A 23,207-nucleotide genomic window follows, 5' to 3' on the forward strand; every position below is an offset into this window, starting at 1 on the left:
ATGGAACCTCGGAGCACCCCAGCCTCACTGCGGGGCTCTCTGCAGCAGCTCCAGCGGGCAGTGGCCGGAGGAGCAGGCAGGTGGCGACCCGGTGCTGGGCGGAGAAGACCTGCCTCCAAACCAAACGCAGGCCCTGGGCAGGGAGGGACCTCGGAGGCCAGGTGAGCAGCTCCCTGCCCGTCAGGAGTCCCGGCACACCAAGTAGTCTCCAAGGCCCGACTTACATGCTCCTCAGACAAGAGGCCCTCAGTCCCTTCCGACGGCACCATTTCATCAGGGGCGGCTCTGGGGAGGAGGACACTCGTCCAGAGCGGGGAGAGGGCTGGCCTGGCCCATGGTCACCTGGGCCCGCGCCCGAGGGCGAGAGGGAAGGGCGTGAAGGAGCGGAGGAGGATGAGGTGAGGGGCACAGGAGCAGGGCCCTCCGTGGGCAAGCAGGTGACAGGCCTGGTGAGGTCCCGCTGGGTGCCCCTCCGGGCTGTGGGGTGCGGACCCCAGCTCCCACCGCTGTGGCGGACACCGCAAATATGAGGCTCCGCCCCCTGGACTCTCAGTGCACACGCGAGGCCCAGTGAGCGGGCGGGGCCCCGGAGGCCATGCTCCAGGCCGCAGTCCCTGCACTGGGCTTTACGAGGGTGTGTTCAGGGGCCAGGCGGCGGTGGCGTGAATCCCAGTCTGGCCATCCACCGACCGTGGGACCTCGGGCAAGCTACCTCTGGGCACCTCAGCTCACCCAAACTGTAAAGCAGACTAGTGACGGTCCCCTCCCTACGGTCTCCCGTGAGCACGGTGGGCTCGTACAACAGCACCGGGCACGTGTCAGTGCACGCGGGCATCAGCCACTCCCGTGCTCCATGCTGCTCTGTCCGCTAAGCCACCTCCTGGCTCCTCTAAGGCCCGAGCCCCAGGCCCCCTGCACTGGCTCCGGACGCAGGAGCCCCGCGGACCACAACAGCTGCCACCCGCTGCACCCTGGACAGCGGCTCCTGGTTTCACGGTCTCTAACCCTCATTACGCCCTGTGGGGGCAGGAACCTCATGGCCAGTTTCTGGGCGCAGCCAGCAAGGCTCAGGGTGCACGGAGGTGCCGAGTCCCTGCAGCGGATACGCTGAACTGGGGCTGAAACCCTCCTGCCTCGGCTCCCGGCCCCGGCCCGGTGCCCAGCGCTGCGAGCCGGACGTGCAGTCCTGGAGCCTGGGAGGCCATCTGGATGCCAGGCAGACTGCGGCAGCCTCCTCTGTGGCCCCGGGGACAGCCCCTCCCCACCACCCTGTTTCATTTCTTGGGTTTCATTTGTTTTCCCTCTCTCCTCCCCAGCCGGCTACTCACCCACTTTGGATCCAGCGCTCAGGCCCTCCACATACCCCCTGGAGGGGGCGGGTGTCTGTGCTGGAAAGCTCCCTCCCGGGAGTGGGTGGGACCTGAGAACTGTTTGAAAGGCAGCCTGGATGTGGGCCTGGGTAGGGGGTGGGGAGGGAGGGAAATGGTGGGGGGAGAGGAGACCCACAGGGAGAGCGTGCAGAACAGAGGTGGGCAGTGGACAGGTGGGGGTGAGAGAAGGGTGCCAGGAAGGGAAAGGACAGAGGCGCTAAGGTCCGGCCCCCCAGGGAGGGGCCCCGGCCTCGGGCAGCAGGCTGCTCAGTGTGTGTCCTCGCCCAGCGGCTCCAGGGCCTGCTCAGGGGCATCCGGCTCCCAGCTTTGCTAGCCCCGCACAGGGCCTGGCCCTCTATCTACTCGGGTCGGACCGCCAGCCCTTTCTGGGCCTGGTGAGACTCGGGAGATGGCCGGTGGCCACAGCGCTGTGGTTGTGCCTTCAATGCTCCAAACAACCCCCTAGGTGGACAACCGAGGCCGAGAAGGAGAAGACTGAGGACGGCCGGAGCTTGTAGCCGCACGACCTCCCAACACCTGCCCCGCACGCCACTCGGAGGAGCCAGCCTGCCACCCGCCCCTCTCTGCATGCGAGACCCGCGTCATCCAACGGCGGGCTCTGCAGCTGGGGGACCATCCTGGACCCGCACTGCCAGGGACGCAGCCACCAAGCACGTGTGGCCGGTGACCGCCTGCACTGCGGCTTGCCACCGGGGGAGCTGGACGGACTGTGGTTACCTTCAATCTGAACTTAAACACCATCTGTGGCTGGACCTCACCTCTGTCCCTCGACTTGTAAAGGGGCGAGGTCCCCCAAGCTCAAGGGGCTCCAGTGCCAAGTCCACCAGGAGTTTTCATGGTCTTAACGAGCTGACTCTGCAATCCATGTGGAAGAGTAACTACCAACAAGGGCCAAGACCACTTTTTAAAAGAACAAAAGAGTGGTTTCTGTTCTAATACAAAAACATATAAAACTGAAAGTCTGATGTTGGCAAAGGAACACACAGAGCCTCTACCCGCTAGCGTGGAGCGTCGCAGGGTCTTTATTCTGTTCAGGGCTGAGTCCAGGCCCCCTACACAGGGCCTGGCGTGCAGCAGGTGTTCAATAAACATGTGCCAAGTGAACGAAAGGATCCAAGCACAGGCCCTGTTCACGCAGGAATTAGACAGGATTTCAAGTCAACAGAGAAAGGACAGACTACTCAGCACACCGTCTGCAGACAACCAGCTAATTTACAAAGAACTATAAAAACTACACCCCTCGCCTTGTACCGTTCTCCAAACCAAACGCCAGGTTAAAGTCCTAAAGGATATAAAACAGAACTAAGAAAGTCCTGAAGAAAATATTTTAAAACTATATTATGACCTGGGGCGGAGCCTTTTAAAATAAAACATAAAAAAAACAAAGTAATAAACAAAGAGAACACTGATGAATTGGCTACATATATATAAATATTGAATCATTATGTTGTATGCCTGAAAGTACGTTACATGTCAATTCCACCTCGATAAAAAAACAGGCAAAAAAAATTAGTAACTTCTGACCAACAAAGCATACACAAAGTTAAAAGGTATATAATTAAAACCCACTGAACTGTACACTTCATAAAGGTGAATTTTATGGTCTGTGAATCCTATTTCAGAAGTTTAAAAAAAAAAAAGGCGGCCAGTGACAGACAGGAAAAAAATATTTGTAATTACAAAGGATTAGTATCCACAATATATAAAAAACCACTTATAAATCAAAATGAAAAATAACAGAAAAATGGGCAAAAAATAGGAACAGGCATTTTGTAGAAGAAAAAACCCAAATGGCCAAAAGACACACATATGGATGCTGCATCTCAGAAGCAGGCAGAGAAATCCAAACTGAAACAATAGAGACACTATTTCTACGCTTTGATTGGGGTGGGAGACAAGGCTGAGTGCTGTCCACCGTGTGAGGAAACGGGCCCTCCAGGTCCAGTTTCAGGCTCTACTTCAATGGACAACACGCCCACGTGAGCCCCAAACACCGCCTCCTCCAGCTATCCCCTTCCCCAGAGACTCGGGAGCGTGTGGGAGGGGCAAGTCCATGGTCACTGTCATGTGGTTGGTGACTGTGAAAACATGGGAGCGAGTGGCCAGACCACCCTGGACAGCCGCACGTGGACCCCACGTAGCAGCACACAGACCAGGTGGCCCGCGGCACCAACGGGAATGGCCTCCAACAGCAAACCGCGTGGCAGCATCACAGGGGGGCAGTGTGTGTGGCCTGGGCCCAGGTAACGTCAACAGGGGCCACGGGGACAGCAGAGAGGCTCGGGCCCAGCTCGCCACACGTCTGGCGCTGCTGAGCATCCTATACACCCGCTCATCTCCAACTCACACTCCGTGAGGTGGACACTATTGGGCTCAGCGCCACCATGCAGATGAAGCTGCCGTGGTAGAGACCGAGCTGCCCAGGGACACAGACAGGAAGTGCAAGGACCGGGGTCTGCACCCAGGCGGCCTGGCCTGGAGCTGCGCTCTGGACCACACATGCACAGAAACCCTAGCTTGAAGGCTTTCAACTTCTACGCAGAGTGGAGAGCGTATTCATGCGTTACAGGTGTAATTAAAAACTAACAGAGCCAGAAAGAACCTACAGAGACCAAGGCTGCTCGGGTGAGGGATGCAACTTTTTCTGGCCTCCACCCGTCCACCCAGCTGGGACTCCCACGTCAGGACACAACGTCTGCCAGGGACAAGGGAACCTCGGGCACTGGGGGAGCCCCCAGGTCATCCCAGCCTCCCCCATGAGGGTCCAAGATGATCCGGGAACTGGCTGTGCCTGGAAGCAGGTGGGGGCAGGCTTTCGGGACCGACCTCAGGATGGGCTTGGCAGCTCACGACCTCCCCGTTCAGCGCGCTGTTCTGGCCACGGACTGCGTGGCAGTGGGACTGGTCCTCACATGCAGATGGAGTCTCAGGAGAGCACCCCTGGCAGATGTGACGGGTCCAAGACTCTTAGTCCTTAGCTGATCGAGGACCAATGACGCCCAGCCCCTAGTGGCTCCTGTGGGACTGCACAGTTCCCCCATACCCGCCCTTCAGGACAGGTCTCTCTGAGTCCCCCAGCCGGCGCTGCCAGTTGCACCAGGGATGGCTCAGAAGTGCCCCCCAAGACTCTCCCCCCCGCCTAGCAGAGGAAGCGGGGAGCAGGGAAGCACAGTGTACAGGTGTCAGTAGCCACCAAGCAGGCTGGCCACATCCCCTCCACGTCCCCCTCCCCAGAGGAGCCGGCGTCTGGTGACCCCAAATCCAGAGGCCCTGTGGATGGAAGTGAGGAGAAATCCGAGGTTTAACAACCAGAGCCGCCAGTGTCTTCTCCGAGGGACTGCTCAGCCCGCCTGCCCTTCCACTTGCTATTTTCAGCTGTGCTAAGAATAGTGAGCTTTAAATACCAGCCTCCTGCCCCAGACCTGCTCTCAAGGCTGCCCCGACGGCGCCTTGCCAGAATGTGGCGTGGCGGCCACGCCACGGACCCAACGTACAATCTCCCAGAGGGCGTAGGGCCTACCAGTGCCCTGCTCCCGGGTGCGGGCCCGAGTCCAGGCTGCACGGACACGGGCACGGACCTGCACCCGGCCCGCCCCTGCTCAAAGACCCCCGTGCCCGCACCACCCAGGGCCAGACGCTGGGGCCAGCGCGGTATAGCAGGCGCCGCACCATGCTCCCCCCCCCCGGCCCCCACCCCGGAGCCGCCCCTCATCCCCCCCGGGCCGCCAGCGGCCGGGGACTCACTTGTTGAAGAGGTTGAGGCCGATGCGGTAGTGCCGCCGGCGGATGACGTCATTGCTGAAGGTGGGCGAGTCCCAGCTGTTGCGGGTCTCCTTGTGGTAGGTCTGCTTGCTGAGTGTCTGCTCGCGCAGGCTGTCGCGGGACGAAGACTCGGAACTGCAGTTGATGGTGTCGTTGGAGTTGGACGTGCTGTTCAGGCTGTCGTTGTCCCCATCCGAGTAGTCCGACTCGGACTTGCTCTGCCTGTTGGCCGAGCCATTGATGGCCAGGTGGCCATCCAGGGGCCTGGGTGCCCGGGCCCGCGGCTCCGGCTCCTCCCGGGGGAGGCCCCTGGGGGGCCCATGGGGGCCGTGCTTCGGGCTGCCCTGCGGCCCGCCCAGGCCGCGCTCGTAGGCGCTCTGCCTCTTAAGCGAGCTGCGGTCCGAGCGGTCGCTGAGGTCCACGGAGCTGTCGCTGGGCGGCTCGATGGTGAGCAGCGGGAGATGCTCCCCGCGCAGCCGCGGCTCCTGTGGCCCCAGCGAGGGCGTGCTCCGGCAGCTGGTGTCCGTGTCCCCCTTGTCGTCCTTGTGGGCCAGGGCCCAGTAGTCCTGGGCAGCACCCCCGGGCCGCAGCCGCAGGTCCGACTCGGCGCTGGACGGCCGGCGGCCCGCCTGCATCGGGGGCAGGGGTGGCGACAGCTCCTCCTCGTCGATGTACAGGGTGACGTCGCTGTACGAGGCGGTCATCTCGTCCAGCTGGCGATGCTCGGCGCCATGCAGGGCCGGCGAGGGCTCGGCGTCCCGGGTCCGCCCCACGTCGGGCGCGGGGGCCCCCTCGGTGTGCAGGCTGCGGCAGTTGAGCGCGTCGTCAATGGACTCGGCCAGCGACTTCACCTGCCGTGAGAAGGCGTCCTCCAGCTCCGTGATGGCATCTGCGAAGTCGCCGGCCGGGGCAGGGGCCTGGAGGGCAGGCGGCGGGCCCAGGTCTCTGCACTCGGCCGGCACCAGGGCCTCCAGCGGGGCACCCTTGTCGGTCACTGAGACCTGCTTGCCCTCGAAGTAGGAGCTGTGCACCTTCTCCGGCCCCTCGAAGGAGAACTGCATCCTCATGTTGGACAGCACGATGCGGCGCGACATGCGGTTCTCGGACATGGAGCTGCGCAGCCGCTCAAAGTTCTTGTTCATCTGGTACTGGCGGAAGGCTGTCTGGATGGTGCGGGCCGCATGGCGGGTCACGAGGCGGCCCCCATACTTCCGTTCTAGCATCTCCACCTGCGGGGGAAGGAGAGGACCGTGAGGACGGCCCAGGAGGCCCAGCGCATCCCAGGGGTCAGACCCAGTTCAAGCAAGTGTTCCCTGCAGGACTTCTCAGAACCTTTAAAGGGTGGTGGTTTCCCAAAGTTCTCTGGCCACAGTAGCCTTTGGCCCTGGTGTACCTGGGGCATGCAGCTGAATGAGACTTGGAGGTGGTGGAAGAGGTCAGGCAGCCCCTCCACAGAGAGGAAGCTCGTGGCAGGTGCAGGTTAAGAGACCGGCCCGAGGGGCTTCGCTGGCGGTCCAGTGGTTAAGAATCCGCCTCCCAATGCAGGGGACGTGGGTTCGATTCCTGGTCAGGGAACTAAGATCCCACACGCCACAGGGCAACGAAGCCCATGCGCTGCAACTACTGAGCCCGCACGCCACAACCAGAGAGAAGCCCGCGCTCCTACGAGGAGCCTGTGCGCTGCAGCAGAGGATCCCGCACACCGCAAGGAAGATCCCACGTAACGCAACTAAGACCCGATGCAGCCAAAAGAAATAAATGAATAAAAGCGAGAGACGGGCCCGAGACCCGAGCAGGCCCTGGGTGCTGAGCACTGGCCGCAGGCCTCCAGCCCCGCTTCCACCTGCGGCACTGCCCGAGGGCCTGGGTCTAGTCCTGGCCCTGCCCTTGGCAGTGGAGTGACTCTGAGAAGCCTTGGACCCTGCGGTTGCTCAGTCCCATCAGACGGACCTCGCAGGGCAGCGGTGGGCACAGGTGAGACAGGCCCTCGGCACATGCCAGCTGTGGGCTGAGGAGGTGCAGGACCCTTAGCTGCACTCCTGGGAGGTGTAGACAGTTTGTGAGGGGCCCCAAGTCCCCTCCGTGACAGATGGGGAAACTGAGGCCCAGAAAAGAGGCCCAACACACCCCTGGAGGCCTCCAGACGCAGAGCAGGCTCTGTGAGCCTGGCGATGGGGCCGGGCTGCAGGCAGGCAGGGGCGCTGGGACTCCCGTGTGCCACGTGGGCCTGTGAAGTCCTAGGCTCATGCTGGCCGAGGACTCCGGACAGCCCCCAAGGGCCGCTCCCCGTGCCTGCTTCCCGAGTGAGGCCCGAGCCCGCTCTTCAGAACCCGGGAAAGCCCAGGATAGGGAGCTAGCTGGTCGGCCAAGCCGAGCCCTTGGGTGCTGGGCAGAGTGGCCCCTGATGTGGGTGGAAAGGCCTCGGGTCCCTGGGAGTGAGGCGTGCTCACATCCCGAGGGGGCAGAGCACCGCTGTCTGCTCCACGCAGGCGCCACGCCCACACCGGTGGCAGAGGGACAAGGTCCCCACCCTCAAGAGGCCATGGCCGTCCAGAACAGAGGCACACGCGTCACTGAGCAAACCCCAGGCCATGGCTGAGTGGGGCAGACGGCTGCTCAGAGCCGCCTGAGGGTGGGCCGGAAGGGGGAGGGGGGCTCCGTGCCTCACTCAGGACTCAGGGTGGGTCCTGGTCTCCCTGAGGGATGCCAGCTCCCCCCGCCCAGCCCCGCCCGCGACACAGACGTGCAGCTCTCCGGGGCCCACAGGAGGGGGAGCGGCAGGCAGGGCAGAGCGGCCCCTCGCACGAGAGGAGTTGGGGGGCGGGGTGAGGATCAAAATGACTTTTCAAAGCCCGTCCCTGGAGTCAGCCAGGGCGGGTCTGTTTTTCCTCTCGCCCTGAAGTTACTGAACGGCATCCAGAGAGATGACCTCACTTCCGCATCTGTGAGCAGCGTCTGTTTTCTGGGTTTGGAGTGGAGCTCTGAAAGCCCACGGCGCCGGCAGAAGGCCCACGGCTGAGCTCTGGGAAGCCCTCTCCTCTCCGCCCTCCAAGGCCTGGGCTCCGGGCCCCTCGTGTGGGGAAGAGGAGGGGCACCGCACAGCTCAGAGTGCGCTCCACGGCTCCTTGTCGCCTTCTGACTCTGGATCTCGCGACCCCAGGGGCGACACTCCTGGCCTGAGACCGTTCCCCAAGTCTGGGTCGGGACAGGAGGGACTTTGGGAAGGCAGACGTGGGCTCTGTGCTGCATCGGCAAAGCCCCCTCAGCCTCTCCTCCCGGCCTCCCCCCAGGGGACACACAGACCCAGGTCCGCTCCTTCTCAGCTCCCGGGCCCACCGTGGCCACTCATTCTTCCTTCCGGGCCAGAACCAACCCAAGGCCCAGTCTGAACGCTAACTGGGGGTGCAGGGCAGGGACCCCAACCTGTCTGTGCTCGCCTGCTGGGCATCACCCTCACCTGACACAGCGTCTGGTCTACAGAGGGACCCCAGGAAGTCCCCCGCCCCCTGCAGAGGGGGGCAGAGGCTCTGACAAGTGAGGGGACGAGGAGCTGAGAGGCTCACCTCACCTTCCCACAAAGTTGAAGTGCTACCCTTGCCAACTCAGGCCTCCTGCTCAGACAGGAAACTGCCAGGAGGTGCGGAGGCTGAGGGCCACTAAAATGGGGCTCTGCGTCACCCAGACTCTACCCCCTCGTGGAACCGGGCACCCTACCTTCATCTGGAAACTCCTGGGTCATCTGTCCTGTTCCTATTTTCACCTTGACCGCCAGGAGGCTCAGCAGAGAGTCGAATGCTCGGTGGCCCTCAGCATCACCTCCCCACCCCTCCCCTCTTCCCGGCCATCCTTTCCGCCAAGTGGTTCTGCCTCTGGCCTTCGTGCCTGCTGTTACCTCTTCCTGGAAGACCCCGTCCTCAAACACCCAGTTCTGATACCACCTTGGAGAGGTCCCCCGCACCTCATCCAAGCTGTCTCCTCCCACAGGTGCTCAGCTTCTCTCCCCTCTTTCTTCATCCCCGGAGTTTGTATCACGCTCTGGAATTAGCCTGTGTCTTCACTGTTAACCTGTCTCTGGACCACAGCGTCTGCTTGAGGGCTGGGGCTGCACTCTGCTCCCTGCTGACTCCCCGGCGCCCAGCACGGGGTCTGGCACACGGTGGGCATCAGGCTAATGTGCGAGGGATGAAAATGAACGGCTGTGGCCACATTAAGGCTGCAGGGAGCATATGATTACCTCCACAGGCCTCTCGGAAGTTTTAACCTTTCCCACTTCTATCTTAATGGTCCTGCTGCAGACGTTTGTTACTATAAACTGTTTTTGATCCACTTTGGCTATGGGTGAAACTGATAAATGGAACAGAGGCCCCTGCCGTGGACCTGGCCACAAGGCCAAGCGCCACGAGGCCAGGGGTCTGTTTGCTCCCCAATATTTGCCTGACGGGGATCATCTGCTTCAGGCTTTGGCCACTTGCGGGCCCCACCCCCGTCACTCCCAACTCACGGGCAGACAGATGAAGACCAGGGCAGGTAGGCAGGGCTGTCCACGGTCACAGGGCAGCGCCAAGAACAGGGAGAGGGGGCCGGTACGGACTGTGTCGGGGGAAGACCCGCCCTGGGCAGTACCCACACACCGCACCGCTCCCCGCAGAAGTCTGGGGCTACACCAGGCCCGGACCTCTGCTCTGTAAGAGACAGTTAGACTGGGGAGCAAACAGAGGGTCCAGGCCAGGGTAGGTGTGGGAGGTGAGAGGGCAGGGCGACTTCTGCAGCCTGGCGTCTGAGGGGCTGCCGGGCAGATCCTGCAGCCAGGCCGGGGCAGAGGCAGCCGCCCGAGCTCACAAGGAGACTGCGCACAGCTCAGGGCACAGGAGCTGGGGACAGCGACAGGCAGGCCGGCCCCGCACGCCGGCAGCCTGGGGGTGCTCCTGAAGCCTGGAGCTTCCTGTCAGAGCTTCACACAAGAATTCTTAGTACAGTGCCTACTACGTGCCTGCGCTCTGAGGGGCTGGGAGTGAGAAGCCTCTGTCCCCTCATGAGCTCTCACTCCCTCTGCCCCCCACCTGCCACCCAACCGGGACCCCTCCCCTCTCTCCCATCAACCTAAGAGGCCAAGCGAGCAGGTCATGCATGCCCGTCGCTCTGTACACACGTGCCAGCCCCACAGTGGGTCTGGGCCAAGGCTCCGGGGAGGAAGGGCAACCTGCAAGGAGGCGATTTCCCCCAGGACACGGGGCTGTACACTGAGGGGTGGAATGAACAGCCTGGCCTCACTGGCTGGGGATGGGCTCGCTGTTCGGTTCAGAGCACGTGCTCTTTCTGTGAACTGACCGTCCCCTCCCCGAGGGCCCCTCCTGCAGACCTCCCAAGGTTCAGCTCTCTCCTGGATCCCAGGACCTCAGCGGCCGCCACGAAACCCAAGCACACTGGTGGCACCAGGTCCTGACACCCAGCGTGGGCCCCAGAGCCCAGAGAGGAGGGCTGTGAACCGGGCAGAGGCCGAGGCCGGACAGGAACGTCCCACATCGGCTCCTTCCCTCGGAACCCTCCGCGTTTCGGGAGGAGCCAGCCCAGGCTGAGGCAGAGGCCACGTCCGCGGGGAGCAGCCCCTGCCTGGGCGCGGCCGTGGAGCACACAGGGTCCCCCGCGGCCCTGGGCGGCCCCAGCAAAGGGCCGCGTCGTCCGAGGCCGCGCAGGCACCGCAGCCTCCCCCAACCCCCAACGCCTCTTCCCCGTGGCCCGCGTGGCTGGCTGCCTACCTGCTTGTCCTGCAGGTCGGAGGAGAGCTCATAGCTCTCGGAGAGGGACCGTGAGCGCTTGATAGCCTCCTCCTCGGCCTGCTTGCGCAGGATGGAGGTCGAGTGCTGCAGCTTGGGCCTCCGCGTGCGCTGCTGCCCGGGCGGCCCCGCATACAGCCCATAGGCGCCGCCTGGCGTGTGCTCGGAGTGGTCCGGGCCCAGGCCGGAGCAGGGCGCCGAGGGGCCCTGGTGGTAGGCGGAGGGGCTGTCCAGCGACGTGCCAGTCTCGCTGCTGGGGGCCTCGCCCTCGACACTGCAGAGAGAGGACGGGCCTCTGGTGAGCGGGAAACCAGAGCCCAGGGCCCCGCAGGCATCCCCCCACCCTCCTACAGGTGGTCCCCAGGGGCGGCGGAGGCCGAGGGCCGTGACCCTCGCCTCCCCTTGCGGTGATTCCACTTTCTCTGTACAGCTCGCCCCTCCTCACAGCCAACACCCCTCCCTGAAGGACTCTGTTCACTGTGCGTCTCCCACGGGAAGGTCGGCTCCGTGGGTCCACTGACGAACCCAGGACCTCGAGCGGGCCCGGCCCAGAGCAGGTGCCTAGTGACATTCACTGACAGACAGTGGGTCCCGTCCCCTCCACTCCCTCACTCCCACTGCCTGGTTTAAGTAAACCACTCTTTTTTTTTTAAAAAAAAAAAAAACAATAATTAACAAAACAAGTCTTCACTGCATACCTACGGGAGAATCAGGCATTGTGCCGGTGTTTGTTATGGGCTGAACTGGTCCCTCCCCACCAACATTTTCATACTTCAAGCCCTAACAGCCAGCACCTCAGAATGTGTCTGCATTTGGAGATTGTCTTTAAGGAGGTAACTGAGTTAAAATGAGGTCCTGAGGGTCCTAATCAAACTGACTGGTGTCCCCGAAGGCGAGATTAGCCCTCCAGAGGACAGATTATTAACCCCTTTTCCAGGTGAGGAGACTGAGGCCCACACAGCACAGGCCTTGTCCGAGGTTGCACAGGTAGAACGTAGGTGAGTTGGGATTAAAGCCCAACACTGGGGGCTCCCCTCCACCCCACCGCCCTCGTCCCAGGCCTGTGCAGATCCCTCAATCTTCCAAGTGCCTGGTGGGGGGACAGAGGGGTGGCTTACTCGTCCCGAACTCATGACCTTAGAAGACTTGGGACACAGAGAGAAGAGAGAAACGTGCAACCGAGTTTCTGGCAGCTTCTGGCGGCCTCTCCCGAGGCGCCCTGCCACCCCCCGGTCCATCGGATCCCTGGGGCCAGGGTGGGGTCCCTCTGGAAGTGGCCCAGAGGAGGGAAGGGCTCACAGACCCCGTGAGCTACAGTCGTCCTCCAGAGTCCCGCCTTCAGAACAGTGGGAACGCCCTGCCTTCAGCAGCCTCTGTGCCCGGCCCACCTGCCCAGCTCCGCCCCCACTGTCCCCACGGGTCCCAGGGCCTGCAGAGCCAACTGCCCAGCGTGAAACATGCCTCCTGCGGAGGGGGCATGGGCACGCAGGCCCTGGAGCCAGCACACCCCAGCCCACCTGGCTGTAAAGCCCAGCACGTGCTGCCCGGCAGGCCGTCTAAGAAGAGCGCAGGCCTTCCGCTCTGGCCCGCGGGGACAGACAGCGGGTCTCCTGCAGCAGAGGACATCCCAGCCGGTGCCCAGGAGCTGGGGTGTGATGAGGGTCCTTCCACGGGGAAGAGTCCTGGGTGCCTGGCCTCAATGTGGCTGTGAGTCAAGGGCTCACGCTCATCGCCAAGGCCTGGCCCCTGTCCGTGACCCAGGTGGGCCGCCTTCGGTGCCTCAGGCCCACCACCACTTGAGACCCTCCTTGGCCGCGCGTGGTCACCCGGCAGCAGCTTCCTCGGGGCCTCGTGGGCCTGTGTGGGCTGGTGGACGGGGACAGGGACGGGCAGCACTGCAGACTCCTCCCGTTCTCCTGATAAGGCCCACCACCCGGGACGGACAGCTGGAGGGGAGAGTGAAGGAGCCCACGGGCCCCAGAGGCGATGGACGCCCCAGAGGTGCCCGCGGGGGCCCCGGCCTGCACCACGCCTCCCCTGCAAGCACTTCTGTCAGAGCCCCTTCTGTCTTTCCCAGCAAGAGGGTGACAGCAAACAGAACCGTGTCCTTGAGGAGAAGCAGCCGGGGCTCAGCTCGCCAGGATTTTAAATCGTCTCTGAGCCCTGAGTCTGCAGAGGCCACGGAGACAGGGCGGGTTCCGTGCAGGTCCGAGCGGAAAGTCCCTCCGTGCCTCACGGGCCCCTCCTGCTGGGGGCCTGGACTCTCCCCCAGCGCCCGACACCCCCCGACAAAGGGGGTGTCCACCCTCACAGGGAAGGGGCTTGGCCCCTTACCCCTACCCCGCCCGCGCTCACCTGATCACGGAGCGACGTGAACAGGTGTCAACAGGTGAAAGGCCGTCCCCCTATCCCCCCGCAGTGGGCCGGGCTGGGCCGGCGTGGGGCAGAGGGAGCTGAGGAAGGACAGGCAGGGGACTGCCCCTGACCCACGGCCATGCTCTGCCCTGCGGAGGGGCCAGGCCTGGCCGCCCGCCTGAGCTCATGGACAGGACATCTGTGCGGAGTCCCTCCGTGTGGAGGCTGGGCCCCAGCAGGAGGGGCGCACTCGGGATCGGATGGGGATGGAGGTGCTTGGGGGGATGCAAGGGCTTTCTGGGGCTGTGCCAGCCCGGGGTTCCTGCTCTGCCCGTGACCTGGCTCCCGACCGTCTCAAGCCAGCAGGTTTCAGAAGGTGCCTGGCGGAGAGGGCCAGGCCTCCTTCCAGGCCAAGAGAAGGGGCTGACAGTCACCTGCAGCCTCTCCCCTGTGAGCCCGACCTTTGAAACACCCCTGCCTGCCCACTTGTCAGCAGGTGTTCCAGGCCACCGCCACCGCGGCTCCCGGGATTATCACTCACGCCCCCGCCTCTCTTCTCCCCACGGCAGTCAGAGCAATCCTGACCAGACGGGAGCCACGTCGAGGGCCTCCCTGCTCCCCGTCCCACTGGGAAGACACCATCCTCCTTGCAGTGCCCTTCAGGCCTGACCTCGGCTGACTGCACGCCGGTCCCTCTTCTGCCTGCTCGTTCTATTCCAGCCTCACTGGCTTCCTTCCTCCCTTCTCCAAGGGGCCAGGCAGGCCTCAGGGCCTTTGCCCTGGCTGTTCCGTCTGCCTGGAACGCCGTTCCCCGGATCTCAGCACGCACCACACCTTCACCTCCCTTGGGTCTTTACTCAGTGCCACCTTCCAATGAGGCCCCCATTACTCGCCCAAGTTAAAACCACACAGCCCTCTCCCCAGCACCCCTAGTCCCACACTCAGTGGTCTGCCCACCAGCACGCTGTATAGTGTGATGTATTCTTCCTGTCTTTCCTTTGCTGGCTGCCCCCCACATCAGTATCGGAGCCCTGTGAGGACGTGGGTCATTTTTCTGCGTTGCTGGCTGACGCTCCCCAAATGCTGACACATGTGCCCGACTAACGGGGCCCAGCGACACCTGCTGAGTGAGGGCAGGCACTTCCCAGGCCAGCCACCTGCCGGTCCCGGAATGTGGCTTCTTACATCACCCCCGCTGGTACATCCCACCTGCCCCAAACCTAACCGGTGACGGTCGCCCATCACCATGCAGTGACGGAGCCAGAGTCCCGAGCTGAGTCACCAAGTTAGTCCCTCCCCGACGGCCAAACCCCACTTGGGGACAGATGGAATGGGGCCTCACCCCATTCCACCTGTCACCAAGTCCTGCCGAATCTACGTGAATGGGGTCCCTTGAGCTGTGCAATGTGGCAGCCCTTGCACGCCCCAAATCCAAACTTCAAACCATCCCGATAAGAAATGGCCAGGCCATCCTACTGCAACCAGTATGACTCACTGTCCTCCAAGAAATGAGTGGACAAAAGCGAGCAGAGCACGTAGTGTAAGAACCCATCTTGAGCCAGAGAACATCACTCCTTCATGGTCCCAAACACAAGCGACATAGCATTAGACACCGAGAGAGTCTCCTTAACCAGAGCCAAACCCCTGGTGAACACAAGGACAACGTCTGACGTGAAACGCCTGCTGATGACAAGCACGGGCAGCCACAGATGCTCTCAGGACACGCTGCTCTAAATATTTCAGGGCAGCAGCTAGACCTGGTCATTGACCTTCAGTCCTGCTGATGCTTGACCTGAACCCATGGAGACGTTTACCCACAGCCTGGAGCTCAGGGCTCGAAGCCCCTCTGTCCTGGTTAGCACTCGCCTCTGCCCCCAGCTCCTTCTTGGGGGAGAAGGGTCTGTCCCCTGAGCAGAAGAGGCACCCCACAGCAGGATGCCCACTGCAGGCTGCCCCAGGGACACAGATCTCTGGCCCGGCTCCCAGCCTGCCCTGCACGCCTCTTCCTCACCACCGCGCTCGACGGACGGGAGCTCCACCTCTCGCCAGCCAGGTCCTCCTTCTCTCTTGGGGAAGCTTCTCCCAAAGCCTTTGTCCATCAGCCAGGACCGGACACTCCCGAGTCGGTCCTCAGCTGCACACTGGAATTCGTGATCACGCACAGACTCCCGGGCCATGTGTAAATCTAGGAATGGGCAGGCGCCTTCCCAAGTCCCTGCCATTCCCTGACAGTTTAGAGTTTCTGGGACGTTCCATGACAGTTAAGGCTGGTGCCAGCACTCTGAGAAAACGCTCCTGATCCAGCAATCCCTTTTCTGGAGATCCACGCGAAGGAAATAAGACCAATACGCAAAGAGGCGAGTACAAGGAATTCCACCGCAGTGTTGTTTCTAATTATAAAAACTTGGAAACAATCTAAATGCCTGTCAACAAGGGATTGATTTAAATTAATTATATATCAATGTACTGGAAACAACGTCAAGATGGGGGAAGGTTTAGCTTGATGGCTGTTCTTATGAAAAAGACTGGGGGACCTTTTTGGCTGGCCTGAGTTTAATACAAGCCGAGAAGCCAGCCACTAACAAGAACGAGTAAAAAGCCAGAAGCAGACCCAGCCCTACCGTCCAGGACAGGTATCGGATCACAGCGGAAGACCGTCTGAGCCCCAGATGGGTTCTCAAGCCTGGGCGCTTTTGCTCCCACCTTCTCCCGCCAGCCCAGGACAGACATCACTAATCCATCACAGACTCCCTTCTGCACGGCTGCCAGCACGGCGCACCACAGACCACGATGGACGCCAGCTGGGGCGAGAGAGGCCCCGTCTGCCAACCCCTATTACAGCACAAGGCGACCTCCCACCAAGGGCTGAGACCGTGTAGCCAGGAGAGCAGCGGCCAGAGGGGATATGAGGCCTGCGGTCAAGCCTCTGACGGGCTGACAGGCAGAGGACAGAGCAGATCCTGCTGCAGACAGAACTGTGACCTGCATCGCCCTGCTCGAGAAAAAATGCTCTCATGTGGTCAGGGCTGCTCTGGAAGTGATGAGCTCCCCGTCACTGGAGGTGTGCAAGCTGCGGCAGGTCAGACCTGTCAGAGGTGTGGCTGAAGGACTCCTGCACTGGCTAGAAGCCGCCATCCATCTGCACCCCGCTGCCCTTCACTTGCATTTCTTGGCCTCTGAGGCCACACCCAGGTATCAGCTCAAGTCCCACTTCCTCTACAAGGCCACCCCCGCCTGCTGCGGCCCCTGCTCCCGCACTCCCGGTCACCGTGGAGATCACCTGGGCGAGTGTGTGTGGGGTCCATCCACCCCACTGGGAGTTCTGCTCTGTGAGGGCTCAGTCCCTGAAAGCCTCAGCCTCCGGCAAAGACCGCAACCCAGGACTGGCTCCTTCCCGAGAGGCCAAGCTCCGCACATGCACAACGGGGCCCCGAGGCTACAGAGCAGGAGGGGGCTGTATGTGTAGGGGAGCTGCACACAGAGGCGGCCACAGTGGCCCGGCCCTACCCACACCAGCCTGGGGACGCCGAGCTCTGCGTCGCCGAGTTACCCCAGGCTCCTCCTCCCCTTCTCCAGTTTTCCAAACATGTCTTCTTGCACTAGAGGCTGGTCTGTGTTATGTTTACGTGGGGAAATGGCTGGATCACAGCGCCCGGAGCTTCCGACAGCCCTGGGATGACGGAAACCACATAAGAACAGAGGACACATTTGAAGCCTCTCCGCCTCCTCTCTGCCAAGTGAGGGGCTGGACGGGCTCCTAGCCGCCGCCTCCTAGCCAGACGTCTGGGCTGGAATTCTGGCTCCACTGCTCACCAGCTGTGTGACCACAGGCAGGAATCCTTCCATGCCTCAGTTTCCTTTCCTGTAAGATGGGGGCGATTAGAGAGCCAACTCACATGCCTGCTGTGAGGCTTTACAGAGTCGGTACAGGAAAAGTCCTTAAAAGTTGCTCGGCTCATAAAAGCGCTTTCTGATTGCTGTCTCCAGTTATTCTCTGACTGACAGGGCCTTACCTGCACGTGCCAGCAGTTAGAAGGGTCACCTACCCCGCCTGCTGTAGGGCCCCTCCTTCTGCGGACACCCCCTGCAGCACTGAGCCACGGAGGCGGGTGAGGGGCTCCCAGGGGAAGGCACGAGGGTCCTAGAAAGGGGCCCAGGCCCCACAGCCGAGACGCCACGTCCTGAATCTAGCTGGGGAGAGTCAGGGCAGGGGCCCTCGGCCTCTTGAGCCACGGATGTCTAATTATGGCCTGCGAGGTCATGAATGACTTTTCTTAAGAAAGATGTTAGAGGAGGCTCGGGGCAGAAGCAGGAACCCACTGCTCACCCCCAACACTGATGATGCTGATGACAGAAATAATACTAATGTCTGCATAGTCAGTGGTGTTCTAAGCTGTACGTGAAGCTCATTTAGTCCTCTTGACCGCCCAACACACCCCATAGGCACAGAGAGGTTGGGCCCATCCTGAGGTCACACAGCTCACGAGTGAAATCAGAACCCAGGTAGCCTGGCCTCAGAGCCGACAGACGTATGCCCTGTGCTTCTGTGACTTCTGAGTGACACACACACACACACACACACACACACACACACACACACACACACACACACACGTTTGGGTTATACAGCAGCAACTCTCGTCTGTAAACCTGCTGGGTACAGGAGCTGTGTTGGGTGTTTAACCTACGTGGCCTGTAACCCAACCACCATCCCTGGGGACCGAGGCGGTGGGGGTGGGTGGGTGCTAAGCCACTGTCCCTTCTGTAGATGAGGAACGTGGGGCTGGTGGAGCTGAGTCACTGGGCCAAGGTCACCCATGCAGGGGACCTGACCCCAGGCGGGTGCACCTGCCAGCTGGCGGCCCAGAGAAAGCGTGTGCGGTTGACATGCCGGGGGCAGAGCTGGGGTTCAGGGCCTGGGGGTCTCGGAGTCGTGCGTGGTCATGAGATAAGCCAGCCCGGGCTGCATGATGCCAGCTGTGGTCACATGACATGGAAAAGCCACCCTCTTCCGAGTGGGCCGGCCCCACACAGAGGAAGAGCGATCTGCAGGCCTGCCCGTGGTTAGACGTCCAGGGCTCTGTTCAGGGTTTCTGATTTCCAGAAAGGGAGTCCAGGCCAGAGACAACTGACGCGCGGCCTCGCCAGCTCCCCCTGGGCTCCTGTGACTCTGCTGCCTAGGCCACGTTAACAGGTGTGTCGCCCAGAACGCGGAGGGGACGGTCTTGCTCTGCACTAGCTTCTGGGGGAGGAACGCAGGCAGACCAGGGCACGGTCTGGAGAGGAGGGGAAGGGGGCAAGGAAGTGGTGGCTGTGTCCTCCATCCTGGGGCAACAAGGGCAGGCAGGTCTCAGGGGCCACAGGCAGTGTGAAGGCAGCCCGGAGGCTTCGGGAGGTGAGGTGTTTAGCAGTTCAGCTACTGGGGAAGGGCTGCCTCGGGGCAGTGCAGGCGTTCCATCAGGGTCTGGAAAACCAGTCTTCAGGGACTGCTGTGGCTTGGGGTGGGTCGTCACCCACCTACACCCACCCAGCGTGCCACGTGGGAGCCCTGGCACAAGCTAAGTGCATGTATTTAATCCCTGCCGTGGCCCTGTGGAGAAGGCACGGCTCTCCCCCCTCCGCTGACGGGAAAATGGAGATTCAGGGTTCAGGGCTCGCCCAAGGACGCAGAGCTTGAAGCAGAGTCAGGATGCAAGAGCAGGTCATTCTCCCAGTCTTTCCCACTGACACATGCCTGGCCCCGAGGAACAGCATACAAGGACACGGGGTGGATGTGAAGGGAGAAGTGAGTGTGTAAAGGGACAAAGAGCTGGTGTGCCAGGAAGACGGGGGCAGAGGGCTTCCCCAGGGGACCGGGGAGGCCGCACCTACGCTGCTCACCCACCCTCCTCCCTGGTCTGGGTGGAGGCAGCATCTCCAGGGAGGACTAAAGCCTCGCAGCCTGGACCACAGTTGGTAAGTGGTCCTCAGTGAAGACGGATGCCTAGCTGGCAACCGAAGGGACTTATGGATCCCGGCGGACACCCCGAAGCCCTTCCCTCCCAGGGAGGAGAAGCTGGGCACCCCCTAGACCGAGGCCGGGTAATGCTAGGCACCTCCCCTGGTGGGCAGGTTGGGTCAGTGTGACCTAGAAGGACCTCAGGAGGGCTGCAGGGCTGGTGGAAATCTGGGGAGGGTGGATGGAGGGCCGGGCGGGCAAGTCCACGGGGAGCACGCAGGGCCTCCAGACCCCGCCGAGGCCTCAGCCAGAGGGGCTGGGGGAGGCGGGAGCCACATCCACCTCAACGCCCACCTGAACATCCAAGGTCCCTTTTGGCTGCTTAACGAGGAGCCCCATATCCAAAACGAGGGAGGCGACGAGCTTTCTGGACAATCTGGAGGCGGCCCTAGGGCTTGGCAGGCGCAGGAGAATCAGCAGAGTTCCTGCTTTTACCCAGTTCCTACGCTTGCTTTAATGAGGCTCTACAGTGATCACAAAGGAACTGAATAAACGCGTGTCCAGCCCCAGGCGCACCCTCTCTGCTGCCCAGCAGACCCCTGGAACACAGGCTCCGCTGAGCTCCTGCGTGGCCCCCACCCGCCCCTGCAGTCGCCCCATCTCAGCCGATAGCAACTCCATCCTTCCAGCTGCTCAGGCCAAAAATCTGCCGGCCGCTCTTGGCAATTCTCTTTTTCTCACACCCAACTCCCCGTCTGTCAGCAAATTGGGCCGCTCCACCTTCAAAACAGAGCCAGCACCTGACTGCTTGGCCTACCCCCCACTAGCCCGGTCTGCGCAGGCCTCACCTCTTCCCTGCCTTATGGCCACAGCCTCTCCAGCAGGCTCATCCGGCCCCTCTCACCCCTTCATTCAGCAGCTGGGATCTGTTAAAACACAACTCGGACCAGGTCCCTCCTCTGCTGTCCCTCATGGGGCTTAGAGCCAAGGCCTCACAGTGACCCAGAAGGCTCTGCAGGACCGGCTGTCCCCCTGCTACCCTTCCTCCATGCCCCCTTGGCCATCCCACCCCCACCCTGCTGGTCTGCTGGCTGTTCCTCCACATTCCTGACACTCCAACCGCAGGGCCTTTGCACGTGCTTTCCCTCTGCTGGTGTCTTTTCCCAGACGTCCACCTGGCTCACTCCCTCACCTCCTTCAGGTCTCTGCTCAAAGGCTGCCCGAGTCTCAGCGAGGACCCCAGCCCTCCCCCAATCTTCCCCTGCTGCACCTCTCTACAGTGGTATGCCACTGCCTTGCCACCATCTGTGGGAATGTCTGTCCTGTGACATCTAGGCCTCAGAACAACACCTCGCACATAGGAGATGCACACACTCTGAACTACCCCTACCAAGCCAGGGAAGCCTTTTTAAAGAAACCCAGACTCCCGAGGGCTGCTCTGTCTGCCACGTGGACCGCCAAGGTCTGTGGGAGCGGGACCTGAGCCCGGGTGGGCACCAACTTACAACAAACTGTCTCAGCCGGGTTGGCTGGACCCAACCCTCAGATAAGGTTTCAGATCCTGGCTGGGGATGGCGGGATACGGAGCCACTGAGACCCAAAACACACCCAAAGTGCCAATTTCAATGCAGAAAATCCACGCAAACATGACTCAGAACTGTCTAGAAATAGGTTTTTAAAGGAAAGCTGGAAGCTTTTCTACCTCCCCGCCCCTAACTTTTGGGCTCAAAAGGGACAAGGACCCTCTGGCCGGACACTGACACCCCTCCCTCGCGAGGTGGTGCCCAGGTGACAGACACGAGATAACTGCAGAGGGCCTGGGGCACGTGGCCCCCAAACCGGGCTGGTCCCTAGATTCCCTTCAGAGAGTCGGCAGCCGATTCCCACCCAAGTCTGGAGATCCCAAGAATTCAAAGGGTCAGCCAGCAGTGCGGCCCCTGAAACGGGACTTCAAAAAGAGCCCCGGCTGGTTGTGACCTGTGGCCTGTTTGGAATCCTGACTACCAAGCCAAGCCCCGCGTCAGACACAGAGGAAACGGGGGCTACCTGGCCACACCCCTCCCCTCCCGCCGCCCCACAGCCCTGGCTCTGGAAGCCCACCCACGGGCGAGGTGCACACCTGAGGCGGAGGGCCTGAGTCCAGCTCACGTGGCTCTGTTTGGTCGACACAGAGCAGCGGTCACCACCTTCTTTTTCTTTCTCAAGTGAGAACTAGGTACCAGGAGTGTTCACTCCCCCGAATTTCTGGCTTTTCTTAGATAAAATCAGAAGAGATCGCATTCCTGCGTGGCCTCCATCGCTGAGCTCAGAGGCAGCCACCCGCAGTGCCCTGGGCCCCCGCCGGCCGCCTGCCTCGTGGTGGACGCCTGCCTGCCTGCCTGCCCCGCAGGTGCCGAGGGCACAGAGCCGCAGCCACGGGCCCAAGTCCCCCGAAGGGGTGACTTCCCCTGGCCTGACCTCAGGTTCCCAACAGTAAAACGGTCCAGCCAGGGCCCTGCAGCAGCGGCCTGACGGCTCAGTCCCCTCCAGGGCCCCCAAGGGACATGGCGTCTGCAGGCCGAAGCCTAAGGATTTGGCCTGACCAGCTCCCTTACTGAGGCTTTAAACATAGCCACATAGCTAATAAGATAACTTACTACAGAGTGTTGTTGTTTTTTTTTTTTTTTTTTTTGCGGTCCGCGGGCCTCTCACTGTTGTGGCCTCTCCAGTTGTGGAGCACAGGCTCCGGACGCGCAGGCTCAGCGGCCATGGCTCACGGGCCCAGCCGCTCCGCAGCATGTGGGATCTTCCCGGACCGGGGCACGAACCCATGTCCCCTGCATCGGCAGGCGGACTCTCAACCACTGCGCCACCAGGGAAGCCCCAGAGTGTTGTTTTTTTAAAAAAAGAATGGTGATTTTAAAACCTCACCGGTTTTAATCTCTCAAGATTTTCTCTGGACCTGAAAAGTCTTATTCACCAAACCATGGATGGAGCAGCTGGGCTGCGTGGGGACCGCAATGTAGACCCCAACGCAGCCGCCCATGGGAAGGTCTGTCCTCCCCCAGGAGCCCCCGTGCAACCCCCTCCCCCAGGCTGGTCACTTCATTCCGTGAACTGAAGCCAACTATATGACACACCCAGGTCAGGGCCAGGGACGCGGGGGGACATGGACGATGACGACAGATGGCGTTAGGAACAGTCATGGGGGTGCATCAGGCGCCTGAGGCGGGAAGCTTCCTGGAAGGCACAAACCCTCTGCCAGGACCCCAGGCGGAGCAGCGGGTGGCGGGGGAGGGCTCTTCCCGGCTCAGGACACTGTGTGTGTGGAGGCTAAGCAGCGGAGGTCGGGGTCCACTGTGTGCACAAGGGATGGGAAAGCTCAGTCTGGCGGGACACACACGGGGCAGCAGGAGCCAGTGTTCAGGACCTTGCAAGGCTTGTCAGGGAGGGTGCAGTGGACCGGAGGGTCGGGGCAAGGCCAAGGGAGGGTCTAGGGTTTACCTGGGGTGGGACGGATGGCAGTGGCACCTTAGAAAGGGAACGCTAACTGGGGAGCACAGGCCCTTCAGCCCCTGAGTCACTGCCTCCGCCTCCCCCCATCCTTCCCCTGCGGTGACCCTTGGGGGCACAAGCAGGCCTTGATGACGGGATGGGGGAAAGGGCTGGTCCCAGGGACAGTGATGAGCCAGAGGTCACCGAGAAGCTGGGGAGGCTAAGGATGGGGCTGAGAGGGCCCGGAGGCGAGGGAGGGAGGGAGCTGGGGCAGAAGGAGGACGGGTGGGTGAGAGGAGGGGATGGGCGGTGGCTGAAGGGTTGGCGCTCCAGGGAAGGCCTGTGGCGTGCCAGCCGGCAGGGACCTGGGCACACCTGAACAGTACAGGAAAGGGCCCTGGAGGAGCACCAGAGGAGAGGGCCCCAGCAGGTAGGACCCAGCAGCCCGGTAGGACCTCTCCCCTGCCTTGCTTCTCCGAGGGGCCGGGGCGGGGTGGTCAGTGGGCTGCCCCC

General features: G+C 61.9%; 1 protein-coding gene across 6 annotated transcripts in view; it reads right to left on the bottom strand.

The window, feature by feature from the left end:
• Positions 1 to 23,207, bottom strand: part of IQSEC1 (IQ motif and Sec7 domain ArfGEF 1) — a 332,617-nt gene that overhangs the window by 31,311 nt on the left and 278,099 nt on the right. For all 6 annotated transcript variants that reach the window (XM_060161042.1, XM_060161043.1, XM_060161045.1 and 3 more), the window contains 2 exons: positions 10,910 to 11,201; positions 5,136 to 6,382 (listed from right to left, as the gene is read on the bottom strand). In XM_060161042.1, the coding sequence (XP_060017025.1) occupies positions 5,136 to 6,382; positions 10,910 to 11,201 (1,539 nt within the window). The remainder of the gene's footprint in view (positions 1 to 5,135; positions 6,383 to 10,909; positions 11,202 to 23,207) is intronic.

Source organism: Lagenorhynchus albirostris, chromosome 10, assembly GCF_949774975.1.
Source record: "Lagenorhynchus albirostris chromosome 10, mLagAlb1.1, whole genome shotgun sequence".
NCBI lineage: Eukaryota > Metazoa > Chordata > Mammalia > Artiodactyla > Delphinidae > Lagenorhynchus > Lagenorhynchus albirostris.